The 16446-nt window shown below is 37.9% G+C and overlaps 1 protein-coding gene across 1 annotated transcript; it reads left to right on the top strand.

Moving 5' to 3' along the window:
- The first annotated feature begins 5158 nt into the window (after positions 1-5158).
- LOC121202712 (macrophage mannose receptor 1-like) lies at positions 5159-10490 on the top strand. Its single transcript, XM_041073641.2, has 8 exons — positions 5159-5234; positions 5327-5369; positions 5654-5824; positions 5913-6128; positions 6300-6399; positions 6657-6901; positions 9502-9759; positions 10471-10490. Exons 2-8 carry the CDS (start codon positions 5336-5338, stop codon positions 10488-10490), a joined length of 1044 nt encoding a protein of 347 aa, XP_040929575.2. The 5' UTR covers positions 5159-5234; positions 5327-5335.
- The last annotated feature ends 5956 nt before the right edge of the window (positions 10491-16446 follow it).

The raw sequence follows: 16446 nt of genomic DNA, 5'->3' as shown, positions 1-16446 counted from the left end.
TGTAGAAAGTAGACACACACAGTATAATGAGTTCATGAGGTGAAAATTAACCTGTGAACGTCACCTGTTGGACGCTTGGGGAAAGAGGGTAAGGATTTTTTAACTGGCAAATATGACAGCTCAAGGTAGACAAGAACATGAACATTTGTAACCCAGCACATTCCTAGAACAGGAATGGCTGAGCAGGAGCAACTGTCAGGATAGTGGAGGGGGAAGGAAGGGTCTTTTTATGGTAGCAAACCACTGGTATATTTCTTTCATTCAATGAGGCCATTTTAAACAATCAAAACTCAGAATTGGCATTGACATTGATCTTAAAGTTTTTGTTTTTTTTTATTTTAAAAATTGTTTTAAATTTTTATTTTTTTCTACAGCTAAAAGTCTGATTGGCCCCTTAAAAACACTAACACTTACACTAAACGAAAATAACAAAACACAAAGAAACCATTAGACCAAACTAACGTTGGCTTCTAATTAAACTGTTAACTACTTTACGTGAGCTGTATTTCCTATTTGTGATATAAAGTTTAACAGTACTTGGGTCTGCATTACATCAATAAAATTAAATGGGCTCATAACACTGATGCACTGTACAAAAAGGGTCAGAGCAGAGTCTACAGTTCCTCCTGAGGAGACTGCAGTCTTTTGGATTGGTCACTCCACAAGATAAAAAGGCAGCAAGACCCTCTCTGCCTTTGTAGTGGCACCAGCATCACTGAGAGAGACAAGAAGAAGCTGGACAAGATCATTAAGAAGCCCAGCTCCGTCCTGCGCTCAGCTCTAGACACAGTGCAGGAGGTGGGTGGGATAAGAGAGAGAGAAAATAAAATTAGATTTATACTGGACCAGTCTTACCCACTTACTTACTTCAACTACACTCAACTGTTGTAAAATGCGTGACTTTTATCTTGCCTTGTCTTATCTTGACGTACTTATTTTGCATTTTTCATAGGAACCTCAGTCAATTTTTTCCTTAATGTTTTTAGGAATGTTTTTTTTTTTTTAGGCATTTGGTTAGAGGCCCGTACCCTATGGTGGCCCTGAAGTGCAAGTCACAAAAAACAAAAAGACGAAACACAGCAACATTAACAGGGAGCACAATGACATTAACAGAAAACACAACATTTAAACATTACGGAAAGCATAAGGACTAGATCTAGTTTCTGATCGGTCACAAGCTAAGTCAGTCTAACTTTCATTTCCTGTTTTTCCCTGCGAGCTAAATGCGTGGCTATGCTGCGCTAACTGAAATATTAACTTTAACTAAGGATTTTATCGGACACGAGTCTTATAGGAACATCGCTGCCATTTACAGCTGCCTGAAGACTGAACAGCGTGGTTGGTGCTTGGATAGAAACCTGAAACAGGCTTCGTGTTAAAACAGCCAACTACAATGTTCGACTGTAGTCAAACAGCTGTTCAGCACTGATGCTGATGTTTATGGGGTGTTGAACGTAAAAGGAGCACCTACAGTATAACTAGTTTTCTTACATTTAACTAAACATTACATGTTTTCTAACATTTAGTTAAATGTGCAAAAGTCTAAGCGTAAATGTAAATGTTAAATATAAATGTTCTATTTAAATGTTGAATGTAAATGTTGAATGTAAATGTTGAATGTAAATGTTGAATGTAAATGTAAATATATAATGTTAAATCTAAATGTTAAATGTAAATCCAAATGGTAAATCCAAACCCTGCCCACATCTGACCTGGAAACTTTTTTTTATAGCGTGGACGTAACTTTGGCTAGCTAGTATAGTTAGCCAAATAATTCTCCACCGGCGCCAAAGAAATATTCTATTTAAACCTACTTAACTCCCCATTAATGGTGTTTACGACAGAACAGCAGTTTGAAGCGGAGCCTGAGCCCGCACACCTGCCGTTACAGCCTGTTCAATCTCCGCTAATGGGAGGGAGTCGGAGCTGGCGGCCATGATGGTTTCGACTTCAGGTTTCGCTCCAGTATCCACCGATCCAGAGTCAGATGTGGGCGGAGCTGTACACACTGCTTGAGGTGTTTGAGTCCCTGATCTGGGATCAGCGTTATGAGTGCTGTTTGAGGAGTCTACACATTCATGAATATTCAGTCTTACACTCGGCGACAATTTAACATTTACATTTATTTTTAACTTTTACATTTACATTTACATTTACATTTACATTTACATTTACATTTACATTTTGAATCTTGCACATTTAACTAGTTATAGGTGCTCCTTTTACAGTCGGCAGCCCATATGTATGTACATGTGTATATAAAAGAGAATGCTGGTGGTATCACTGAATTGAATATTTGGGCATGGTGAGGTTAAACGTTTTCGCCACAAGGGGGCCTCGACCCTTGAGTGTGGCGTGTGCAGCGGCCTGCCGCTCTTCCTCGACTTCAGTCTGGCTGAAGTGGAGGAGGAGAGCGGTCTGCTGTCGCCAGCTCATGTTCTTGTTTTTATTTACAGGTCTGTAAAAGTGCGAAAAAGCATAGATGTACATCTGAAAATCATCTTGGTTGGTAATGACGTGCATTCCCCGGGTTGTTTCACTGTCTTGAACGTGAGGTGGCCGTATATGAGAGCTAACTTAGCTAGGTTAGCTTAGCTTTTATACCTGTTTCCAATAAAATTGTCCAAATGCAGGGTAATTTGGCATAGACACAGTTCTAAATTGTTTTTGTAGTTAATGCCAGATAGGTATGTTAACGCACACATTTTACAGTTTATCTGCCATGTCAGTGTCACGGTCTGTCACGGATTGACGGTATGCGCAGGTATTGGACCCACATGCACAGCGCAGACACACGGAGTAGATGATAAAGTCAAAGTTTGATTCCGAAATCGTGGTACAGGCGGTCCAGGTCATACACAGAATATCTCATGCAGTAGTACAGGAGGAGCAGGCTGAGTCAGGTTCGGGGACAGGCAAAAGTTCGATAACAGATTTCAACACGGCAACGGTACCAGTGAGGAGCAGGCTTTCTCGGAGTCAGACGATCAGGTAAGTACCAAGGCTTCTTTCCAGGACGACAGTACAATACAGTAACAGGCCGGAATCGGGATGTAGATACGGAAAACAGGATCTCGAACAAGGTAAGCAAACAAAGAAACGCTGGATCGTGGTGACTTACACGCGACAATCTGGCAACTGGATGCTGTGTGAGGTGGTGACTAAATACCGGTGCTTAATTACAAGATAACTGTCAGGGGTGCGTGATTAACTGGGGGATGACATGGAAACATCTGAGACGTAGGTGAGACAGGAAGTGCTTCAAAATAAAACCGGAAACTGAAACCAAAACATGACAACATGAATAAAAACAAAGTCCTTTCAAAATAAAACTGACAATCAGCAGCTGCTTTAACTGGTATATTAAACCGTTACTATGCTGTTATACTGTAAGTAAAGATTACATAGAGGAATGTCCATGCTGTGATTGTTTGTATTTTGTGAACTCAATCTAAGGCATTAGACTTTGAGAATATTACTGTATTGCAGAGTGTCAGGCTTGGGCAGAGATCGGACCCACATGCACAGCGATGAGACAGCAGACAGATGGTAAAATTCAAGGGTTTAATACAGAAATCGAAGTCACAGACAGTCCAGGTCATACACGGGCAAGCACAGGATTGAGGCACAGAGGGAGCAGGCGTAATCGGGTCCAGTAACAGGCGTGGTTCAATACAAGAAGGCTCAGATTTCCGTGTTTGAATCAGCAGGCTTAGTCAGGTCCGGTAAGAGGCAGAGTTTAGCAACAGAAGCAAGGAGTTTACAATACTAGTTGGGATCAGACGAGAATCGGTAGTCAGGAATACAGAACAGGGTCGAAGACGGGATGAGCTGAACGGGAAACTGCTGGAACGTGAAGACAAAGATTCAACGATCTGGCGGATTACTGCGGTAACAGGTGGTGGTTAAATATCCTGGTACTGTAAGTGATGATAAATAGACAGGTGCGTGTAATGATAACCGGAAGAAATGCTAGCGCTAAACAGGAGGAGACTGGAAACCGGGACTGTGACACAGTAAAACAGGAAGTGATCTCAAAACCTGACACAGAGGAAATTCAACTCCACAGGATTTCAGATTAGGATCAGACCAGCTCAGAGAAAGAAGTTACTGCAACTCAGCTTTACAGTTTAAAGCTGAGTTGTGTTCATGTGAGTGGTCTCACATGAACACATAAGATATAGTAAAATTGATATAGTCTAGAGTTCGCTGTGCAGTAATTCAACTTGAACTGAATGTTAAAAGAAGATCAGCTATTCATAAAAGGTTTTCATTGGATGCAAGCCTTAATATTCTGTCAACATATTTTACCATTAAATATTCGGATGCCCAAACCAAAACTGAAAGAAGCAGGACCCAGTGGGACGGAGTCTACTCTTTAATAAGATGTAGGAAGAGCGATCTTATCAGGACTTTGCAGACCTGAACAGCTGTTTGGCTACTGAACAAGGTAGTTGGCACTTAGACAAGTTTCAGACTTTCAGACTTTTTGACATTGTAAATGCGTGAGTCCCCCTAATTACAGTTATGTTTCCCTCTCCTCTTTTATTGTGATGAAAAGTTAAACATTACTTCCACATCGTTTGTACTATCAGTTTCATAAGATTAGAATAATATTGGATAATAGTAATATTCTTGTTTAATAAGGTGTAATCCTTCTGGAGCAAAAAGAACTCTGTCCCAAGTCAAGATGAAACACAAAAACAGGCTCGTCATCAAACGGGCATGGCCTGCTCAGTAACCTGTGAAACGAACTTAACCTGAAACATAACCTGCACCGGAGCAGGTCCCTACCCTTGCCGTAATGTTTAAATGTTGTTGTGTTTTCTGTTAATGTTGTCGTGTTTCTTGATAATGTCGTTGTGTTTCCTGTTAATGTTGTTGTGTTTCCTATTAATGTTGTTGTGTTTTGTCTTTTTGTTTGTTTGTAACTTGCCAATGTCCCTGACAGCTGTATTTTTATTTACAACTAATATTTTAAACAACATATTTCATTGAAACGCGAAATAGAACCCATAATTTCCCCTTGACCATATCTGCATACCTTTCCATCAGTGCACACAGGTGAAGAAATATGGCAGTAAATGAATCTTTCACTTCCTGATTCCTAAATCTAAAACCTAAACCAAACTCATGCATGCTTTACAAACACTGTCTTACAGAGGCTGAACAGCTTGACATGAGGACTGTATTCAAGCAGCAGAGACTAACTGCTCCACAGTATAAATTCAGGGGTACGTAGATTCAAAATTCCATTATTGTGTTGTAAATGTGTTGATGTGTGCTATTTATATATAAACAAATGCTTAAATGCTTTTTTTCGAAGATTTGACATATGGATTATCGTCTGATCATCTTTGTGCTCACAGGTTGGTGACATTGTTTAATTATTTTAGTTGTGTTCGTCAGGCAATTACAGCTTAAACAGTCTTCAGTCTATGTTAAATGTGAGCAGCAAGAAAACAGACAGAGAAACAGTAAAGAAGCTAAATGTTATTTGGTTTATTCATTTCAGTGAAGAAACTAATAAAATAAAAGAATGTTGCTTTGGGTAACTGGACTGTTTGATCATGGACGTGAACATCATAAAAACTTTAAGTATGATCTGTTAATCTTACCTTATGGATACAAAACAGCCTCTACTTTGTTTTAGGAGCACTGATCAGTGACGCTTCTGTCCAAACACGACAGTTCTATTTTGTGAACACACCACTGAACTGGACTGATGCTCGGAGCTTTTGCAGACAGTTTTACTCTGACCTGGCTACTATAGAGAACACAGCTGATGTCTCTGCTGTTACAAACACAACGTCAAATTACACAGGTGAGTTCTCAGGACTAGACTCATGAATTGTCATGAACCATGCAGCCACAGTATGTGGGTGTTCATTGTCATATATGCTTTCAAACAGGCAAAGCTTGGATAGGTCTACTGAACATCTGGATATGGTCCCTGAATGACACCAGCCTCTATGGAGAAGGAGGAACAGGGTTTTTAAACTGGGGTCCTGGTTATCCTGTGTATGGACAACAATCCTGTGTGCTCGTGTTTGGTATCCAGACAAGTGCTCCTGGCATATGGACTAATTGGTACTGCACTCATGCATTACCATTTGTATGCTACAATGGTAAGTTTACAAGTATACTGTTTATATGCACAGTAAACTAGCACCAGAACTCATATATCTACATATTTGTAATCTAACCTTTCCACTTTTCCTGGTATGTGTGCATATCATTATGTTTAGGACATGCTTGATGTTGTTAAGAGCTTTTTTTTTTAATCTATGTATGTTCAGGTGCAATAAATGGCGTATCATCTTTTGTGTTGGTTAACGACTTCATGACCTGGACTGATGCTCAGAGCTACTGCAGAAACAACTATGTAGATTTAGCCAGGTACAGTGTTTACTGATAAAGAGGAAGATGTTACAGGACTGCATACGTCTGGATGTAATTGGTTTAAATGCTGTGCCTATAGATTTAATCCTATTCATGTTCGTATTACCGTGCGGTACTTGGAATGTTACAGTATTATAACATTTACTGTACTAGAAATATAAATTGTAAAACATTAACTCCATAAACAATCATTGTATTTATCAATATATTTTTATTTCACCTATAAAATTAATTTGTTTCTGTTTCTCTCCCAGTATACGAAATGAGGCTGAAAATAGCATAATCACAAACTTAGCAGGCGTGTATGGTGTGTTCATTGGTCTGCACCAGGACGTGGTGTGGTCTGATGGAAGCACGTCTGTTTTTCGTAACTGGGCCAGTGGTGAGCCATACATGTACTCTAGTATAGACGAGTGCATCACCACATCATTCAGTGACTCTGGACTCTGGTCAAATGATAACTGCTCTCTCAGTTCCCCATTCATCTGTTACACAACAGGTAAAGAATTGTGTTTCATTGTAATATTGTATACATACAAAAAGAGGCAAACAAGTACTGTATTTGAATCTAATAACTAATTTCTGTTCATAACATATTTTTCTCTTTGTGGAGTTTGTGTACAATGTACTGTATGTTCTCAATGTTTTCCCAATTTTTTTTAACACTCCAGATAAAAACATCAGGTTGACCAAAGTAAAACAAAAAATAATTTCAAAGCAGATAATTAGTGGTAAAAGGCAAAATAACTTTGGCTGCAAAGCAAGGAAAAGTTATGCTTAGAAGAATGTTAGAAAAAAATAACAGCAATTTGATGCTTGCTAGCTAAATCAGAGAGAACTAATTAATTTTGAACTTGCTTTACTTACTGTCCAAGAATAGCTGGCAGCTGGATGCAGCTGGATGGCTAAAGGTAGGTAGAGATGTAGGGGGAAAGTTATCAGTTATTACTAAGTGTTAAATCCTACATGGTTGATAACACAATTGCTCAAGGCGGTGACCCACTGAAAAGGGATTTTATACTGCAATACAATATGGGCGATTCCCATGGGGTACTGTGTAAATCAGAAAACAGAAACACATCATAAAATTACTGCTAGGGAGGCCCTAAAAATGTTATACTGTACTGAGTAAATATAAAAATTAAATGCAGAAGTAGTGTAAAGTTTCAAGACTCAAAGTAAGAAAAACTAATTCCAGAATTTAAAATGACGATTCTCATTAACTGATCTTAACCCTGCTCCAAGAAGGAAAAAAACATGTTGAACCATAATGGAGGTGAATAGTGAAATGTCCAAGGTTACATTTACAGCCTGCAAATGTCAGTTTATTTATCTTTTTAACCTTGTTGTGAGTAAACAGCTATAAAAAAATGAATAATTAAATTCCAATGATCAATTCTACAGGATTTGTTTGTAAATGCAGACAGGCTGATAATATTCATTGTTTCACACCTGATTTGTATGAGCATTTATTTTATTAAATCGTTAATAATGGTATTTGATATAACTACTATTACTGTTCACATGTTCATGTGCAAAAGGCCACATCTAAATCACATGTTTGGTCATAGAGCCAACAAATGCAGGAAGCTTCAGATCAACAACACAAAATGAGACCAGTATCACTCTACAGTGGAATCAAGTAAACAGTGGAGTAAGTTTTATTCTTCAGTTTGATGGTACAGAGACAAACATCACTGCACCTTTTGGAGGAGGACTTGTAACTCAGACAGTCTTATTTCTCACTGCTGGGACTGAATATAACTTCACTCTGGTCTCTGTGGTTGACAACGTCATAATCAGTGGAATAACCATCACTTCAGTCACCGGTAAGATGCTGTCTAATGTTAACGTGCGATACATGGTAATTACATGTACTTTCAAAGTTGCTGGATTGTGTGAACAATGTTTCCATAAAAAAGGGAAAACATTGCTAATCAGAATAAAGACTTCTGTATTTTTGATTGTTAGACTGTGGAATGAAAAATATTTTTTTAAATCAAAAGTTACCATGTCAGATTTTTTTATTCCACAAATATTTTTTTAAATCTTCAATTTTTTCATTTTATGGTTTAGCTCCAACAAATGCACAGAGCTTTGGAGCAACTGCCCACAATGAGACCAGTATTACTCTGCAGTGGAGTCAAGTAGACAATGGAGTCAGTTTTATTCTTCAGTTCAATGGTACAGAGACAAACATCACTGCACCTGTTGGAGGAGGACCAGTAACTCAGACAGTCTCATCTCTCTCTGCTGGGACTGAATATACATTCACTCTGTTCTCTGTGTTTTCCAATGTCAGAAGTAGTGGAGTAACGATCACTGCAGCCACTGGTACGATATTTTCTGTTCTTACTGTGTGGTATGTGATAATTACATGTACTTTTAAAGTTGCTGCTTTGTGTAAAGAATATTTTTAAAACTCCAAATTAAAACATGGCTAAACAGTATTATTACTTCTGTACTGTACATGTGACCGTTAGACTGTGGGGTGTATAATTGTTTGTAAATCAAACGTTACCATGTCAGATTTTTTTTGTCCCACAAATATTGTTTTTAATCTTTAATTCCATCATTTTTATGGTTTAGCTCCATCAAATGCAGAGAGATTTGGGGCAACTGCTCAAAATGAGACCACTATCACTCTGCAGTGGAGTCAAGTAAACAGTGGAGTCAGTTTTATTCTTCAGTTTAATGGTACAGAGACAAACATCAGTGCACCTGTTGGAGGAGGACCAGTAACTCAGACAGTCTCATCTCTCACTGCTGGGACTGAATATACATTCACTCTGTTCTCTGTGTTTGACAATGTCAGAAGCAGTGGAATAACGATCATTGCAGCCACTGGTAAGATTCTCTCTACTCTTACCATGTTGTATGTGATGAATACATGTACTTTGTAAATTGCTGGTTTGTATGAACATTTTTTGAGGGCTAAGAATTAAAGTATTGCTGATCAATACGAATACTTCTGAATATGTGACCGTTAGATTGTGAGGTGCAAAATGGTTTGTCAATCAAAAGTTACCATGTCAGATGTTTTTGTTATCCCACAAATCTTGTTTTAAATCTTTAATTCCATCATTTTTTATGGTTTAGCTCCATCAAATGCCCAAAGCTTTGGAGCAACTGCCCAAAATGAGACCAGTATCACTCTGCAGTGGAGTCAAGTAAACAGTGGAGTCAGTTTTATTCTTCAGTTTAATGGGACAGTAAAAACCATCGCTGCACCTGTTGGAGGAGGACCAGTAACTCAGACAGTCTCATCTCTCACTGCTGGGACTGAATATACATTCACACTGTTCTCTGTGTTTGACAATGTCAGAAGCAGTGGAGTAACGATCATTGCAGCTACTGGTAAGAGTCTCTCTACTTTTATCGTGTTGTATGTGATAATTACATGTACTTTGGAAATTACTGGTTTGTATAAACTTTATTTTGAAAGCTAAGAAAAAAAAATTGCTGATCAATACGATTACTTCTAAATGTGTGACCGTTAGATTGTGGAGTGCAAAATGGTTTGCCAATCAAAAGTTACCAAGTCAGACGTTTTTGTTATCCCACAACATTTGTTTTTAATCTTTAATTCCATCATTTTGTGGTGTAGCTCCATCAAATGCCCAAAGCTTTGGAGCAACTGCCCAAAATGAGACCAGTATCACTCTGCAGTGGAGTCAAGTAAACAGTGGAGTCAATTTTATTCTTCAGTTTAATGGGACAGTAAAAACCATCGCTACACCTGTTGGAGGAGGACCAGTAACTCAGACAGTCTCATCTCTCTCTGCTGGGACTGAATATACATTCACACTGTTCTCTGTGTTTGACAATGTCAGAAGCAGTGGAGTAACGATCATTGCAGCCACTGGTAAGATTCTCTCTACTCTTACCGTGTTTTAGGTGATAATCACATGTACTTTGTAAATTGCTGGTTTCTAAAAACATCTTTTTTAAAACTAAAAATTAAAATATTGCTGTACTATGGATATTGTATCTGATAATTACATCTAGTTTTGAAATTGCTGGTTTGTATGAACATCTTTTTAAAAGCTAAAAATTAAATTTTTTCAGATCAGTACGATTACTTCTAAATATGTAACCGTTAGAGTGTGAGGTGCAAAATGGTTTGTCAATCAAAAGTTACCATGTCAGATGTTTTTGTTATCCCACAAATCTTGTTTTAAATCTTTAATTCCATCATTTTCATGGTTTAGCTCCATCAAATGCCCAAAGCTTTGGAGCAACTGCCCAAAATGAGACCAGTATCACTCTGCAGTGGAGTCCAGTAAACAATGGAGTCAGTTTTCTTCTTCAGTTTAATGGGACAGTAAAAACCATCGCTGCACCTGTTGGAGGAGGACCAGTAACTCAGACAGTCTCATCTCTCTCTGCTGGGACTGAATATACATTCACTCTGTTCTCTGTGTTTGACAATGTCAGAAGCAGTGGAGTAACGATCATTGCAGCCACTGGTAAGATACTCTCTACTTTTACCGTGTTGTATGTGATAATCACATGTACTTTGTAAATTGCTGATTTCTATAAACATCTTTTTGAAAACTAAAAATTAAAATATTGCCGATCAATACGATTACTTTTGAATATGTGACCGTTAGATTATGGAGTGCAAAATGGTTTGTTAATCAAAAGTCGTCATTTAAGAAATTTTTGTTATCCCACAAGTCTTGTTTTAAATCTTTAATTCCATCATTTTCTGGTGTAGCTCCATCAAATGCCCAAAGCTTTGGAGCAACTGCCCAAAATGAAACCAGTATCACTCTGCAATGGAGTCAAGTAAACAGTGGAGTCAGTTTTATTCTTCAGTTTAATGGGACAGTAAAAACCATCGCTACACCTGTTGGAGGAGGACCAGTAACTCAGACAGTCTCATCTCTCACTGCTGGGACTGAATATACATTCACTCTGTTCACTGTGTTTGACAATGTAAGAAGCAGTGGAGTAACGATCATTGCAGCCACTGGTAAGATTCTCTCCACTCTTACCGTGTTGTATCTGATAATTACATGTACTTTGGAAATTGTATCTGATAATTACATCTATTTTTGAAATTGCTGGTTTGTATGAACATTTTTTTGAAAGCCAAAAATTAAATTTTTTCAGATCAGTACGATTACTTCTAAATATGTAACCGTTAGATTGTGAGGTGCAAAATGGTTTGTCAATCAAAAGTTACCATGTCAGATGTTTTTGTTATCCCACAAATCTTGTTTTAAATCTTTAATTCCATTATTTTCTATGGTTTAGCTCCATCAAATGCCCAAAGCTTTGGAGCAACTGCCCAAAATGAGACCAGTATCACTCTGCAGTGGAGTCCAGTAAACAATGGAGTCAGTTTTATTCTTCAGTTTAATGGGACAGTAAAAACCATCGCTGCACCTGTTGGAGGAGGACCAGTAACTCAGACAGTTTCATCTCTAATTGCTGGGACTGAATATACATTCACACTGTTCTCTGTGTTTGACAATGTAAGAAGCAGTGGAGTAACGATCATTGCAGCCACTGGTAAGATTCTCTCCACTCTTACCGTGTTGTATCTGATAATTACATGTACTTTTTTAAATTGCTGGTTTGTATAAACTTTATTTTAAAAGCTAAGAAATAAAAAAATTGCTGATCAATACGATTACTTCTGAATATGTGACCGTTAGATTGTGGAGTGCAAAATGGTTTGTCAATCAAAAGTTACCAAGTCAGATGTTTTTGTTATCCCACAAATTTTATTTTTAATCTTTAATTCCATCATTTTCTGGTGTAGCTTCATCAAATGCCCAAAGCTTTGGAGCAACTGCCCAAAATGAGACCAGTATCACTCTGCAATGGAGTCAAGTAAACAGTGGAGTCAGTTTTATTCTTCAGTTTAATGGGACAGTAAAAACCATCGCTACACCTGTTGGAGGAGGACCAGTAACTCAGACAGTCTCATCTCTCTCTGCTGGGACTGAATATACATTCACACTGTTCTCTGTGTTTGACAATGTCAGAAGCAGTGGAATAACGATCATTGCAGCCACTGGTAAGATTCTCTCTACTCTTGCCATGTTGTATGTGATAATTACATGTACTTTGGGAATTGCTGGTTTGTATGAACATTTTTTTGAGGGCTAAGAATTAAAGTATTGCTGATCAATAAGATTATTTCTGAATATGTGACTGTTAGAATGTGGAGTGCAAAATGGTTTGTGAATCAAAAGTTACCATGTCAGATGTTGTTGTTATCCCAAAAATCTTGTTTTAAATCTTTAATTCCATCGTTTTTATGGTTTAGCTCCATCAAATGCCCAAAGCTTTGGAGCAACTGCCCAAAATGAGACCAGTATCACTCTGCAGTGGAGTCAAATAAACAGTGGAGTCAGTTTTATTCTTCAGTTTAATGGGACAGTAAAAACCATCGCTGCACCTGTTGGAGGAGGACCAGTAACTCAGACAGTCTCATCTCTCTCTGCTGGGACTGAATATACATTCACTCTGTTCTCTGTGTTTGACAATGTCAGAAGCAGTGGAGTAACGATCATTGCAGCCACTGGTAAGATACTCTCTACTTTTACCGTGTTGTATGTGATAATCACATGTACTTTGTAAATTGCTGATTTCTATAAACATCTTTTTGAAAACTAAAAATTAAAATATTGCCGATCAATACGATTACTTTTGAATATGTGACCGTTAGATTATGGAGTGCAAAATGGTTTGTCAATCAAAAGTCGTCATTTAAGATATTTTTGTTATCCCACAAGTCTTGTTTTAAATCTTTAATTCCATCATTTTCTGGTGTAGCTCCATCAAATGCCCAAAGCTTTGGAGCAACTGCCCAAAATGAAACCAGTATCACTCTGCAATGGAGTCAAGTAAACAGTGGAGTCAGTTTTATTCTTCAGTTTAATGGGACAGTAAAAACCATCGCTACACCTGTTGGAGGAGGACCAGTAACTCAGACAGTCTCATCTCTCACTGCTGGGACTGAATATACATTCACTCTGTTCACTGTGTTTGACAATGTAAGAAGCAGTGGAGTAACGATCATTGCAGCCACTGGTAAGATTCTCTCCACTCTTACCGTGTTGTATCTGATAATTACATGTACTTTTTTAAATTGCTGGTTTGTATAAACTTTATTTTAAAAGCTAAGAAATAAAAAAATTGCTGATCAATACGATTACTTCTGAATATGTGACCGTTAGAGTGTGAGGTGCAAAATGGTTTGTCAATCAAAAGTTACCATGTCAGATGTTTTTGTTATCCCACAAATCTTGTTTTAAATCTTTAATTCCATCATTTTTATGGTTTAGCTCCATCAAATGCCCAAAGCTTTGGAGCAACTGCCCAAAATGAGACCAGTATCACTCTGCAGTGGAGTCCAGTAAACAATGGAGTCAGTTTTATTCTTCAGTTTAATGGGACAGTAAAAACCATCGCTGCACCTGTTGGAGGAGGACCAGTAACTCAGACAGTTTTACCTCTAATTGCTGGGACTGAATATACATTCACACTGTTCTCTGTGTTTGACAATGTAAGAAGCAGTGGAGTAACGATCATTGCAGCCACTGGTAAGATTCTCTCCACTCTTACCGTGTTGTATCTGATAATTACATGTACTTTTTTAAATTGCTGGTTTGTATAAACTTTATTTTAAAAGCTAAGAAATAAAAAAATTGCTGATCAATACGATTACTTCTGAATATGTGACCGTTAGAGTGTGAGGTGCAAAATGGTTTGTCAATCAAAAGTTACCATGTCAGATGTTTTTGTTATCCCACAAATCTTGTTTTAAATCTTTAATTCCATCATTTTTATGGTTTAGCTCCATCAAATGCCCAAAGCTTTGGAGCAACTGCCCAAAATGAGACCAGTATCACTCTGCAGTGGAGTCCAGTAAACAATGGAGTCAGTTTTATTCTTCAGTTTAATGGGACAGTAAAAACCATCGCTGCACCTGTTGGAGGAGGACCAGTAACTCAGACAGTTTTACCTCTAATTGCTGGGACTGAATATACATTCACACTGTTCTCTGTGTTTGACAATGTAAGAAGCAGTGGAGTAACGATCATTGCAGCCACTGGTAAGATTCTCTCCACTCTTACCGTGTTGTATCTGATAATTACATGTACTTTTTTAAATTGCTGGTTTGTATAAACTTTATTTTAAAAGCTAAGAAATAAAAAAATTGCTGATCAATACGATTACTTCTGAATATGTGACCGTTAGATTGTGGAGTGCAAAATGGTTTGTCAATCAAAAGTTACCAAGTCAGATGTTTTTGTTATCCCACAAATTTTATTTTTAATCTTTAATTCCATCATTTTCTGGTGTAGCTCCATCAAATGCCCAAAGCTTTGGAGCAACTGCCCAAAATGAGACCAGTATCACTCTGCAATGGAGTCAAGTAAACAGTGGAGTCAGTTTTATTCTTCAGTTTAATGGGACAGTAAAAACCATCGCTACACCTGTTGGAGGAGGACCAGTAACTCAGACAGTCTCATCTCTCTCTGCTGGGACTGAATATACATTCACACTGTTCTCTGTGTTTGACAATGTCAGAAGCAGTGGAGTAACGATCATTGCAGCCACTGGTAAGATTCTCTCTACTCTTACCGTGTTTTAGGTGATAATCACATGTACTTTGTAAATTGCTGGTTTCTATAAACATCTTTTTTAAAACTAAAAATTAAAATATTGCTGATCAATACGATTACTTCTGAATATCTGACCGTTAGATTGCGGGGTGCAAAATGGCTTGTGGATCAAAAGTTACCATGTCAGATGTTTTTGTTATCCCACAAATCTTGTTTTTAATTTTTATTCCATCATTTTTATGGTTTAGCTCCATCAAATGCCCAAAGCTTTGGAGCAACTGCCCAAAATGAGACCAGTATCACTCTGCAGTGGAGTCCAGTAAACAATGGAGTCAGTTTTATTCTTCAGTTTAATGGGACAGTAAAAACCATCGCTGCACCTGTTGGAGGAGGACCAGTAACTCAGACAGTCTCATCTCTCACTGCTGGTACTGAATATACATTCACACTGTTCTCTGTGTTTGACAATGTCAGAAGCAGTGGAGTAACGATCATTGCAGCCACTGGTAAGATTCTCTCTACTCTTACCGTGTTTTAGGTGATAATCACATGTACTTTGTAAATTGCTGGTTTCTATAAACATCTTTTTTAAAACTAAAAATTAAAATATTGCTGATCAATACGATTACTTCTGAATATCTGACTGTTAGATTGCGGGGTGCAAAATGGCTTGTGGATCAAAGGTTACCATGTCAGATGTTTTTGTTATCCCACAAATCTTGTTTTTAATTTTTATTCCATCATTTTTATGGTTTAGCTCCATCAAATGCCCAAAGCTTTGGAGCAACTGCCCAAAATGAGACCAGTATCACTCTGCAGTGGAGTCCAGTAAACAATGGAGTCAGTTTTATTCTTCAGTTTAATGGGACAGTAAAAACCATCGCTGCACCTGTTGGAGGAGGACCAGTAACTCAGACAGTTTTATCTCTAATTGCTGGGACTGAATATACATTCACACTGTTCTCTGTGTTTGACAATGTAAGAAGCAGTGGAGTAACGATCATTGCAGCCACTGGTAAGATTCTCTCCACTCTTACCGTGTTGTATCTGATAATTACATGTACTTTTTTAAATTGCTGGTTTGTATAAACTTTATTTTAAAAGCTAAGAAATAAAAAAATTGCTGATCAATACGATTACTTCTGAATATGTGACCGTTAGAGTGTGAGGTGCAAAATGGTTTGTCAATCAAAAGTTACCATGTCAGATGTTTTTGTTATCCCACAAATCTTGTTTTAAATCTTTAATTCCATCATTTTTATGGTTTAGCTCCATCAAATGCCCAAAGCTTTGGAGCAACTGCCCAAAATGAGACCAGTATCACTCTGCAGTGGAGTCCAGTAAACAATGGAGTCAGTTTTCTTCTTCAGTTTAATGGGACAGTAAAAACCATCGCTGCACCTGTTGGAGGAGGACCAGTAACTCAGACAGTCTCATCTCTCTCTGCTGGGACTGA

This window comes from Betta splendens, chromosome 2 (assembly GCF_900634795.4).
Source record: "Betta splendens chromosome 2, fBetSpl5.4, whole genome shotgun sequence".
Lineage (NCBI taxonomy): Eukaryota > Metazoa > Chordata > Actinopteri > Anabantiformes > Osphronemidae > Betta > Betta splendens.
Note: the sequence above shows the minus strand (reverse complement) of the source record. Positions and strands in the feature narration are given on the sequence as shown.